Raw genomic sequence first — 12,024 nt, 5'->3', positions numbered from 1 at the left:
GAGAATAGGTGTTGACAAAATGGAGCAAGCGAGCGAAAAGAAGACGTTCAAGGAGTTTAGAGGCAAAAGGCAGTAGGGAGACAGGCCGATAGTTAGAAAGACAGGTAGGGTGAAGCTTGCTGTTTTTGAGTAATGGTATGACTGTTGCATGTTTGAAGGAGGATGGAAAGGTTCCAGAGCAGAGGGAGGAGTTAAAAATGTGCGTGAGCGTAGGGATTATAGTAGGAGCAAGAGGTTTTAGGAGATGGGAGGGAATGGGGTCAAGAGGGCAAGTGGTAGTGGGAGAAGAGGCGATCAACAGCGACACATCCAAATGCATAACCTTACATTTATCTGTATTGAACCTCAACTTTTCTATCTTGCCCTCCTCTTTCTCTCCCTCCCCCCCTTTCCCTTCTCTCCCCTGTCCTTTCTCCCACCCCTCCTCTCTCCCCCTTCCTCTCTCTCTCTCCCCCCCTCTTCCCTCCTCTCTCTCCCCCCCTTCCTCTCTCTCTCTCTCCCCCCTTCCCTCCTCTCTCCTCCCCCCCCTCCTCCTCTCGCCACACTTCCTACCTCTCTGACTCTCCCCCCTCCTTCCTCGCTCCCCCCCCCCCCCTCTTCTCAGTCTCTCTTCAGACCTTTGGGGTTTTTCTGGGTATTTTTCACCTTCTCCCTGATGTGTTTTTATTTCTAAATGACCTTTTTGAGATGTTTCCTCCCATGTGACTTCCAGCTCAGGGTCCCCTTAAACCGCAACCACACGGCAGAGGTAACAGCGTCATGGCATGAGACAGAAGCACAGAGGGGACCAGAGAGCGAGGCACAGCGGGGACCAGAGAGGCACAGCGGGGACCGGAGAGAGGCACAGAGGGGACCGGAGAGGCACAGAGGGGACCAGAGAGCGAGGCACAGAGGGGACCAGAGAGAGACAGAAAGACAGAGAGACAGAGACAGGCACAGAGGGGACCAGAGAGAGACAGAAAGACTGAGAGACAGAGACAGGCACAGAGGGGATCAGTGAGAGAGAGAAAAGGGCACAGAGGGGATCAGAGTGACAGAGGGGTTACGGGAGGTGAGCAGTGAGAGAGAGGAAAAGAGACATAGAGGAAGAGAAGGGGGTAGGTGGGGGAGATTGTTGAGAGGGGGAGGAAAGGGAACAGGGACAGAGAGAGAGAAGCCTCCACTTAGAATTAGAAGATTTAGAAAGATAATTAGGGGGAGAAACGAGGTAAGAGACACGGAGAGCGCAGGAGAGTGCAGAGTGAGACACGGAGAGTGCAGAGTGAGACACGAAGAGTGCAGAGTAAGAGACACGGAGAGCGCAGGAGAGTGCAGGACATGCAACCAGATTCTGACAGCACTGAACAGGGATACAGCAGCTCCCCACCCTCCAGTAACAAACAGGTACATAGATAACCCCCCCCCCAATCCGTGATACCCCCCGAGATACTCCCCCCAGCCTGCGATACCCCCCCTATCCCGAGATAACCCCCGAGATACTCCCCCCACCCTGCGATACCCCCCGATATACTCCCCCCACCCTGCGATACCCCCCCTATCCCGAGATACTCCCCCCACCCTGCGACACCCCCCCTATCCCGAGATACCCCCCTCGAGATATTTCCCCCCTGGATACTACCCCCCAATCCGTGATACTCCCCGAGATACTACCCCCACCCTGCGATAACCCCCAGAGATAATCCCCCCACCCCGCGATACCCCCCCTATCCCGAGATGCACCCCCCACCCAAGAACCCCCCCACGCTGAGAACCCCCAGAAGGATATCTTGTGTGTGAGGCGCGTGCGGATGTACTACATTGTCTATCATGTTTTGTCTGTGATGTCACATAATTTGCTTGGTGATGTCACAGCGCTCTCTCAGTGATATCACAGCATTCTCTCGCTGATGTCACAGCACTCTCTTGTGATGTTGCAGCGCTCTCTCGGTGATGTCACAGGACTCGTGATGTCACAGCGCTCTCTCGGGGATGTCACAGCGCTCTCTCGGTGATGTCACAGGACTATCGTGATGTCACAGCGCTCTCTCAGGGATGTCGCAGTCTCGTGATGTCACAGCAGTCTCTTGTGATGTCACAGCGCTCTCTCGCTGATGTCACAGCGCTCTCTCACACTGATGTCACAGCGCTCTCTCGCAGATGTCACAGCACTCTCGCTGATGTCACAGCGCTCTCTCGCTGATGTCACAGCGCTCTCTCGGGATGTCACAGCGCTCTCTCGGGGATGTCACAGCGCTCTCTCACAGATGTCACAGCATTCTCTCGCTGATGTCACAGTGCTCTCTGGGATGTCACTGCGCTCTCTTGCTGATGTCACAGCGCTCTCAGGGATGTCACAGCGCTCTCTCGGTGATGTCACAGGACTCTCGTGATGTCACAGCGCTCTCTCGGGGATGTCACAGTGCTCTCTCAGGGATGTCACAGTCTCGTGATGTCACAGCAGTCTCTCGTGATGTCACAGCGCTCTCTTGCTGATGTCACAGCGCTCTCTCACGCTGATGTCACAGCGTTCTCTCGCTGATGTCACAGCGCTCTCTCGCTGATATCACAGCGCTCTCTCGCTGATGTCACAGCGCTCTCGGGGATGTCACAGCGCTCTCTGGCAGATGTCACAGCGTTCTCTCGCTGATGTCACAGTGCTCTCTCTGGGATGTCACAGCGCTCTCTTGCTGATGTCACAGCGCTCTCTCAGGGATGTCACAGCGCTCTCTCAGGGATGTCACAGTGCTCTCTCAGGGATGTCACAGCGCTCTCTCAGGGATGTCACAGCGCTCTCTCGCTGATGTCACAGCGCTCTCGCTGATGTCACAGCGCTCTCGCTGATGTCACAGCGCTCTCGCTGATGTCACAGCGCTCTCGGGGATGTCACAACGCTCTCTCGCTGGTTTCAGGATTCCTCGGACGACATGAAGAAGGTTCAGAGGAGAGAGAAGAATCGGATCGCAGCGCAGAGAAGCCGCCAGCGGCAAACGCAGAAAGCAGATTCCCTGCACATCGTAAGTAGCTGTGCCACGCTCTGCACTCTCACGCGCTGCACTGAAACTGTGCCCTGATACTCTACACTCTCATGCTCTCGTGCTCTGCACGCTTTACTCTCACGCTCCGCACTCTGCGCTCTGGTGCTCTGCACTCTCGTGCTCTGCACTTTATGCTCTCGTGCTTCCCACTCTGCGCTCTCATGCTCTGCACTCTCGTGCTGTTTGCTCTTGTGCTCTGCACTCTATGCTCTCGTGCTCTGCGCACTCGTGCTCTGCACTCTCAAGCTCTGAACTCTCGTGCTCTGCACTCTACGCTCTCGTGCTGTGCGCTCTTGTGCTCTGCACTCTACACTCTCGTGCTCTGCACTCTCGTGCTCTTCGCACTCGTGCTCTGCACTCTCGTTCTCTGCACTCTATGCTCTCGTGCTCTGCGCTCTCAAGCTCTGCACTCTCGTGCTCTGCGCTCTCAAGCTCTGCACTCTCGTGCTCTGCACTCTCGTGCTCTGCACTCTACGCTCTCGTGCTCTGCGCTCTCAAGCTCTGCACTCTCGTGCTCTGCACTCCCATGCTCTGGGCTCTCGTACTCTGCGCTCTAGTACTCTGCGCTCTCGTGATCTGCACTCTGCACTCTCATGCTCTGCACTTTCATGCTCTTCGCACTCGTGCTCTGCACTCTATGCTCTCGTGCTCTGCACTCTCGTGCTCTGCGCTCTCAAGCTCTGCACTCTCGTGCTCTGCACTCCGATGCTCTGCGTTATCGTGCTCTGCACTCTGTGCTCTGCGTTATCGTGCTCTGCACTCTGTGCTCTGCGTTATCGTGCTCTGCGCTCACACTCACACGCACCCCCCACCCCCCGGCCACAGGAAGGACCCCCCTCTTATCTCCCAGTCAGCCGTGGTTAGGTTTCTGCTGATGGAAGGAGAGGCGCGTGAAGGGGGGAAGGGGGGACCACGGAAGGGGTGTATGTCTGTGGCCTCGCTTTTGCCCTTTTGACCAGAGGCTACGGCTGTGACGCGCGTGTGATTGGCATGACCCCTCTCCGTCCTGCCACGTGACCCCTCTCCGTCCTGCCACGTGACCCCTCTCCATCCTGCCACGTGACCCTTCTCCGTCCTGCCACGTGACCCCTTTCTGTCCTGCCATGTGTCCCCTCTGTCCTGCCACGTGACCCTTCTCCATCCTGCCACGTGACCCCTTTCCATCCTGCCACGTGTCCCCTCTCTGTCCTGCCACGTGACCCCTCTCAGTCCTGCCACGTGACCCTTCTCCATCCTGCCACGTGTTCTCTCCATCCTGCCACGTGACCATTCTCCGTTCTGCCATGTGACCCCTTTCTGTCCTGCCACGTGTCGCTTCTCCATCCTGCCACGTGTCCCCTATCTGTCCTGCCACATGATCCCTCTCCATCCTGCCACGTGAACCCTTTCCGTCCTGCCACATGTCCCCTCTCTGTCCTGCCACATGACCCCTCTCAGTCCTGCCACGTGACCCCTTTCCATCCTGCCATGTGTCCCCTATCTGTCCTGCCACGTGACCCCTCTCCATCCTGCCACATGACCCTTTCCGTCCTGCCACGTGACCCTTTCCGTCCTGCCACGTGACCCCTCTCTGTCCTGCCACGTGACCCTTCTCCATCCTGCCACGTGAACCCTTTCCGTCCTGCCACGTGACCCCTCTCCGTCCTGCCACGTGTCCCCTCTCCGTCCTGCCACATGACCCTTCTCCGTCCTGCCACGTGACCCCTTTCCATCCTGCCACGTGTCCCCTATCTGTCCTGCCACATGACCCTTTCCGTCCTGCCACGTGACCCTTTCCGTCCTGCCACGTGACCCCTCTCTGTCCTGCCACGTGACCCTTCTCCATCCTGCCACGTGAACCCTTTCCGTCCTGCCACGTGACCCCTCTCCGTCCTGCCACGTGTCCCCTCTCCGTCCTGCCACGTGACCCTTCTCCGTCCTGCCACGTGACCCCTTTCCATCCTGCCACGTGTCCCCTATCTGTCCTGCCACGTGACCCCTTTCCGTCCTGCCACGTGTCCTTCTCTGTCCCCAGGAGAGTGAGAGATTGGACGGTCAGAACTCCGTTCTACGCAGAGAGATCCGAGCGCTGAGGGATGAGCTGAAATACTTCACGTGTGTCCTGAGCAGCCACGAATCTCTGTGTGTTCTCAGCAACCCCAAACCCACCGACTCCAGCTACTCGTCCCACGCCCTCCAGCGCTGACCTCACCCCCCACAGAGGAATAGAGACAGATACTGTGGCTAGAGCACGGGGGAGGGGGGCAGCGCTGACCACGGAAGGGTTTTGTGATCTTGCTGTTGACCTTCAACCTGTTACCCAGGGGCCACGTCCTGTGAGTGCCAGGACTGCCTACATGTGACACAGAGACTTTGCCTGTGACACGCGTGTGATTGGCGTGGGGTCGCAGTGCACACGCTATGATTAGTGCTACCACAAATTGTTTATTTTTATTTGAAACAAATAAAAACGGAAAATAACCCTCTCCGTGCACACGGAGCAGTGGGAGGACACGTGAAGGACACGTGTGTGAGTTGTGCATAGGTCATGAGTAGAGGTATGTGTGTGTGTGTGTGTGTGTGTGTGTGTGTGTGTGTGTGTGTGTGTGTGTGTGTGTGTGTGTGTGTGTGTGTGTGTGTGTGTGTGTGTGTGTGTGTGTGTGTGTGTAGGACATCCATGGAGAGGAAATGTGTGTCTGTGTAAATAGAACATGGGCGTGTAATCATGTTTTGAGCCATGTAGTGAGTGTATGTATATGGGGCACGTATAGGGTGACCATACGTCCCGGGTCAGTCGGGACACTCACAGATTTTCATTAAACATCCCGGAATCCCGACAATTTTCTCAAAATCGTTCAAATGTTGCGGTTATTTTTATAGGGGCTTTTCCCCATTTCCATGAGCACGGAGGAGGAGGGGGGGGGGATAGTGGAGGAGAGTGGGGGGGGGGGACAGAGGAGGAGAGTGGGGGGGGGGACAGGAGAAGGGGGGGTGACAAAGGAGGAGAGGAGGGGTGGTGGTGACAGAGGAGGAGTGCAGGGGGTGACAGGAGGAGTGCGGGGGATGACAGAGGTGGAGGTGGGGAGGAAAGTGACAGCGGAGGAGGGTGGGGGGAGACAGAGGAGGGTGGGGGAGGGGCATTGACAGAGGAGCAGGGTGGGGGGATCAGTGACAGAGGAGGAGGGTGGGGGGGGGGTGACAGGAGGAGGATGGGGGGGCGGTGACAGGAGTGTGGGGGGTGACAGAGGAGGAGAGTGGGGGGGCGGTGATAGGCGGGGGGCGATGACAAAGGGGGAGGGCGATGACAGGAGGAGGGTGGTGAGGGCGGTGACAGAGTAGGAGGGTGGAGGGGGGCGATGACAGAGACGCTGGGGGGGTAACAGAGGATGAGGGCGGGGGGCTGTGACAGGAGGAGGGCAGGGGATGGTGACAGATGTTGGGGAGGCGGTGAGAGAGACGTTGTTGGGGGGGTGAAAGAGGAGGAGGGCGGGGCGGTGACAGACGTTGGGGTGGCGGTGACAGAGGAGGAGAGCGGGTGGGGTGGTGACAGACGTTGGGGGGTGGAGAGATAGGAGGAGGGTTCTTTACAGTAAGGGCAGTTACAGTGTGGGGTTCATTACCCATGGAGACTGTGATGGCAGATACAATAGTTATGTTGTTAGAAAGGAAAGGTACAAAGGGATATACCAAATAAGTAAACATGGGAAGGATGTTGATCCAGGGAGTAATCTGTCTGATTGTCATTACTGGAGTAAGGAAGGAATTTATTTTCCCCTTATGAGATATCATTGGATAATGTCACTGGGGGTTTTTGTTTGCCTTCCTCTGGATCAAAATACTGTAAATACAAATATTGTATAGGTATCTGTCAACTTGTTTTTTTTTTTTAGCATAGTTTGAACTTGAAGGACATATGTCTTTTTTTAACCTCATCTACTATGTAACTATATAAACATGGCATATTGTGCCATCTAGTGGTGAGAGAGGGGACTGCGGGTTTGGCTCCCTCTGCTACCTGTCTGGTAGGCATGAAACTATACAAAGCTTTGGAAGGTAAAAGGTTAAGTGATGCTCTGCAGGACTCTGGCAAGGAAGGGGTTAAGTGATGCTCTTCAGGCTCTGGCAAGGAAGGGGTTAAGTGATGCTCTTCAGGCTCTGGCAAGAGGGGTTAAGTGATGCTCTGCAGTGCTCTGGCAGGAGAGGGGTTAAGTGATGCTCTGCAGGGATCTGGCAGGCGAGGGGTTAAGTGATGCTCTTCAGGCTCTGGCAAGAGAGGGGTTAAGTGATGCTCTGCAGTGCTCTGGCAGGAGAAGGGTAGTGACGCTCTGCAGGGCCCTGGCAGGAGAGGGGCTAAGTGATGCTCTGCAGGGCCATGGCAGGAGAGGGGTTAAGTGATGCTCTGCAGTGTTCTGGCAGGAGAGGGGTTAAGTGATGCTCTGCAGGACCCTGGCAGGAGAGGGGTTAAGTGATGCTCTGTAGGGCCCTGGCAGGCGAGGGGTTAAGTGATGCTCTGCAGGGCCCTGGCAGGCGAGGGGATAAGTGATGCTCTGCAGGGCCCTGGCAGGCGAGGGGTAGAAATCGCAGAGCACTGACGGATTTTCTCATTCTGATTTATTAAAGCCAAAAACAAACAACGTTTCGACCGAGTGGCGCAATATCACGTGAGGAAGACCACTAGGCCAAAACGTTGCTTGTTTTTGGCTTTAATAAATCAGAATGAGAGAATCTGTCAGTGCTCTGCGATTTCTTCCTGTTACACGTTCCTGGGTGAGTGACAGGCTGATCAGCCTATCCCTGGGTGTGCTGCAGGCTGATCAGCCTATCCCTGGGTGTGCTGCAGGCTGATCCGCCTATCCCTGGGTGAGTGACAGGCTGATCAGCCTATCCCTGGGTGTGCTGCAGGCTGATCCGCGGATCCCTGGGTGAGTGACAAGCTGATCAGCCTATCCCTGGGTGTGCTGCAGGCTGATCCGCGGATCCCTGGGTGAGTGACAGGCTGATCAGCCTATCCCTGGGTGAGTGACAGACTGATCAGCCTATCCCTGGGTGTGCTGCAGGCTTATCCGCCTATCCCTGGGTGAGTGACAGGCTGATCAGCCTATCCCTGGGTGTGCTGCAGGCTGATCAGCCTATCCCTGGGTGAGTGACAGGCTGATAAGCCTATCCCTGGGTGTGCTGCAGGCTTATCCGCCTATCCCTGGGTGTGCTGCAGGCTGATTAGCCTGTCCCTGGGTGAGTGACAGGCTGATCAGCCTATCCCTGGGTGAGTGACAGGCTGATCAGCCTATCCCTGGGTGAGTGACAGGCTGATCAGCCTATCCCTGGGTGTGCTGCAGGCTGATCAGCCTATCCCTGGGTGTGCTGCAGGCTGATTAGCCTGTCCCTGGGTGAGTGACAGGCTGATCCGCCTATCCCTGGGTGAGTGACAGGCTGATCCGCCTGTCCCAGGATGAGTGACAGGCTGATCAGCCTATCCCTGGGTGTGCTGCAGGCTGATCCGCCTATCCCTGGGTGAGTGACAGGCTGATCCGCCTATCCCTGGGTATGCTGCAGGCTGATCCGCCTATCCCTGGGTGAGTGACAGGCTGATCCGCCTATCCCTGGGTGTGCTGCAGGCTGATCCGCGGATCCCTGGGTGAGTGACAGGCTGATCAGCCTATCCCTGGGTGAGTGACAGGCTGATCATCCTATCCCTGGGTGTGCTGCAGGCTGATCCGCCTATCCCTGGGTGAGTGACAGGCTGATCAGCCTATCCCTGGGTGTGCTGCAGGCTGATCCGCCTATCCCTGGGTGAGTGACAGGCTGATCCGCCTATCCCTGGGTGTGCTGCAGGCTGATCCGCCTGTCCCAGGGTGAGTGACAGGCTGATCCGCCTATCCCTGGGTGAGTGACAGGCTTATCCGCCTATCCCTGGGTGTGCTGCAGGCTGATCCGCCTATCCCTGGGTGTGCTGCAGGCTGATCCGCGGATCCCTGGGTGTGCTGCAGGCTGATCCGCCTATCCCTGGGTGTGCTGCAGGCTGATCCGCCTATCCCTGGGTGAGTGACAGGCTGATCAGCCTATCCCTGGGTGTGCTGCAGGCTGATCCGCGGATCCCTGGGTGAGTGACAAGCTGATCAGCCTATCCCTGGGTGTGCTGCAGGCTGATCCGCGGATCCCTGGGTGAGTGACAGGCTGATCAGCCTATCCCTGGGTGAGTGACAGGCTGATCAGCCTATCCCTGGGTGAGTGACAGGCTGATCAGCCTATCCCTGGGTGTGCTGCAGGCTTATCCGCCTATCCCTGGGTGAGTGACAGGCTGATCAGCCTATCCCTGGGTGTGCTGCAGGCTGATCAGCCTATCCCTGGGTGAGTGACAGGCTGATCAGCCTATCCCTGGGTGTGCTGCAGGCTTATCCGCCTATCCCTGGGTGTGCTGCAGGCTGATTAGCCTGTCCCTGGGTGAGTGACAGGCTGATCAGCCTATCCCTGGGTGAGTGACAGGCTGATCAGCCTATCCCTGGGTGTGCTGCAGGCTGATCAGCCTATCCCTGGGTGTGCTGCAGGCTGATTAGCCTGTCCCTGGGTGAGTGACAGGCTGATCCGCCTATCCCTGGGTGAGTGACAGGCTGATCCGCCTGTCCCAGGATGAGTGACAGGCTGATCAGCCTATCCCTGGGTGTGCTGCAGGCTGATCCGCCTATCCCTGGGTGAGTGACAGGCTGATCCGCCTATCCCTGGGTGTGCTGCAGGCTTATCCGCCTATCCCTGGGTGAGTGACAGGCTGATCAGCCTATCCCTGGGTGTGCTGCAGGCTGATCAGCCTATCCCTGGGTGAGTGACAGGCTGATCAGCCTATCCCTGGGTGTGCTGCAGGCTTATCCGCCTATCCCTGGGTGTGCTGCAGGCTGATTAGCCTGTCCCTGGGTGAGTGACAGGCTGATCAGCCTATCCCTGGGTGAGTGACAGGCTGATCAGCCTATCCCTGGGTGAGTGACAGGCTGATCAGCCTATCCCTGGGTGTGCTGCAGGCTGATCAGCCTATCCCTGGGTGTGCTGCAGGCTGATTAGCCTGTCCCTGGGTGAGTGACAGGCTGATCCGCCTATCCCTGGGTGAGTGACAGGCTGATCCGCCTGTCCCAGGATGAGTGACAGGCTGATCAGCCTATCCCTGGGTGTGCTGCAGGCTGATCCGCCTATCCCTGGGTGAGTGACAGGCTGATCCGCCTATCCCTGGGTGTGCTGCAGGCTTATCCGCCTATCCCTGGGTGAGTGACAGGCTGATCAGCCTATCCCTGGGTGTGCTGCAGGCTGATCAGCCTATCCCTGGGTGAGTGACAGGCTGATCAGCCTATCCCTGGGTGTGCTGCAGGCTTATCCGCCTATCCCTGGGTGTGCTGCAGGCTGATTAGCCTGTACCTGGGTGAGTGACAGGCTGATCAGCCTATCCCTGGGTGTGCTGCAGGCTGATTAGCCTGTCCCTGGGTGAGTGACAGGCTGATCCGCCTATCCCTGGGTGAGTGACAGGCTGATCCGCCTGTCCCAGGATGAGTGACAGGCTGATCAGCCTATCCCTGGGTGTGCTGCAGGCTGATCCGCCTATCCCTGGGTGAGTGACAGGCTGATCCGCCTATCCCTGGGTATGCTGCAGGCTGATCCGCCTATCCCTGGGTGAGTGACAGGCTGATCCGCCTATCCCTGGGTGTGCTGCAGGCTGATCCGCGGATCCCTGGGTGAGTGACAGGCTGATCAGCCTATCCCTGGGTGAGTGACAGGCTGATCAGCCTATCCCTGGGTGTGCTGCAGGCTGATCCGCCTATCCCTGGGTGAGTGACAGGCTGATCAGCCTATCCCTGGGTGTGCTGCAGGCTGATCCGCCTATCCCTGGGTGAGTGACAGGCTGATCCGCCTATCCCTGGGTGTGCTGCAGGCTTATCCGCCTATCCCTGGGTGAGTGACAGGCTGATCAGCCTATCCCTGGGTGTGCTGCAGGCTGATCCGCCTGTCCCAGGGTGAGTGACAGGCTGATCAGCCTATCCCTGGGTGTGCTGCAGGCTGATCAGCCTATCCCTGGGTGAGTGACAGGCTGATCCGCCTATCCCTGGGTGAGTGACAGGCTTATCCGCCTATCCCTGGGTGTGCTGCAGGCTGATCCGCGGATCCCTGGGTGAGTGACAGGCTGATCAGCCTATCCCTGGGGGAGTGACAGGCTGATCCGCCTATCCCTGGGTGAGTGACAGGCTGATCCGCCTGTCCCAGGGTGAGTGACAGGCTGATCAGCCTATCCCTGGGTGTGCTGCAGGCTGATCCGCCTATCCCTGGGTGAGTGACAGGCTGATCCGCCTGTCCCTGGGTGTGCTGCAGGCTGATCCGCCTATCCCTGGGTGTGCTGCAGGCTGATCCGCCTATCCCTGGGAGAGTGACAGGCTGATCCGCCTGTCCCTGGGTGTGCTGCAGGCTGATCCGCCTATCCCTGGGTGTGCTGCAGGCTGATCCGCGGATCCCTGGGTGAGTGACAGGCTGATCAGCCTATCCCTGGGGGAGTGACAGGCTGATCCGCCTATCCCTGGGTGAGTGACAGGCTGATCCGCCTGTCCCAGGGTGAGTGACAGGCTGATCAGCCTATCCCTGGGTGTGCTGCAGGCTGATCCGCCTATCCCGGGGTGAGTGACAGGCTGATCCGCCTGTCCCTGGGTGTGCTGCAGGCTGATCCGCCTATCCCTGGGTGTGCTGCAGGCTGATCCGCCTATCCCTGGGTGAGTGACAGGCTGATCCGCCTGTCCCTGGGTGAGTGACAGGCTTATCCGCCTATCCCTGGGTGAGTGACAGGCTGATCAGCCTATCCCTGGGTGTGCTGCAGGCTGATCCGCCTATCCATGGGTGAGTGACAGGCTGATCCGCCTATCCCTGGGTGTGCTGCAGGCTGATCCGCGGATCCCTGGGTGAGTGACAGGCTGATCAGCCTATCCCTGGGTGAGTGACAGGCTGATCAGCCTATCCCTGGGTGTGCTGCAGGCTGATCAGCCTATCCCTGGGTGTGCTGCAGGCTGAT

General features: G+C 57.9%; 1 protein-coding gene across 1 annotated transcript; it reads left to right on the top strand.

The window, feature by feature from the left end:
• Window positions 1-600: 600 nt before the first annotated feature.
• BATF (basic leucine zipper ATF-like transcription factor) lies at window positions 601-5,890 on the top strand. Its single transcript, XM_075614703.1, has 3 exons — window positions 601-1,383; window positions 2,889-2,993; window positions 5,029-5,890. Exons 1-3 carry the CDS (start codon window positions 1,318-1,320, stop codon window positions 5,197-5,199), a joined length of 342 nt encoding a protein of 113 aa, XP_075470818.1. The 5' UTR covers window positions 601-1,317; the 3' UTR covers window positions 5,200-5,890.
• Window positions 5,891-12,024: the final 6,134 nt, after the last annotated feature.

Source organism: Ascaphus truei, chromosome 9, assembly GCF_040206685.1.
Source record: "Ascaphus truei isolate aAscTru1 chromosome 9, aAscTru1.hap1, whole genome shotgun sequence".
NCBI classification, from domain to species: Eukaryota; Metazoa; Chordata; class Amphibia; order Anura; family Ascaphidae; genus Ascaphus; species Ascaphus truei.
This window is presented reverse-complemented; position numbering and strand designations above follow the sequence as displayed.

Excerpts from the sequence above, each read along its gene's own strand:
- BATF (XM_075614703.1), top strand. The coding sequence starts at position 1,318 with ATGCAACCAGATTCTGACAGCACTGAACAGGGATACAGCAGCTCCCCA. Across the intron at positions 1,384-2,888 it reads CACCCTCCAGTAACAAACAG|GATTCCTCGGACGACATGAA; the intron begins GTACATAGATAA and ends CGCTGGTTTCAG. Across the intron at positions 2,994-5,028 it reads AAGCAGATTCCCTGCACATC|GAGAGTGAGAGATTGGACGG; the intron begins GTAAGTAGCTGT and ends CTCTGTCCCCAG.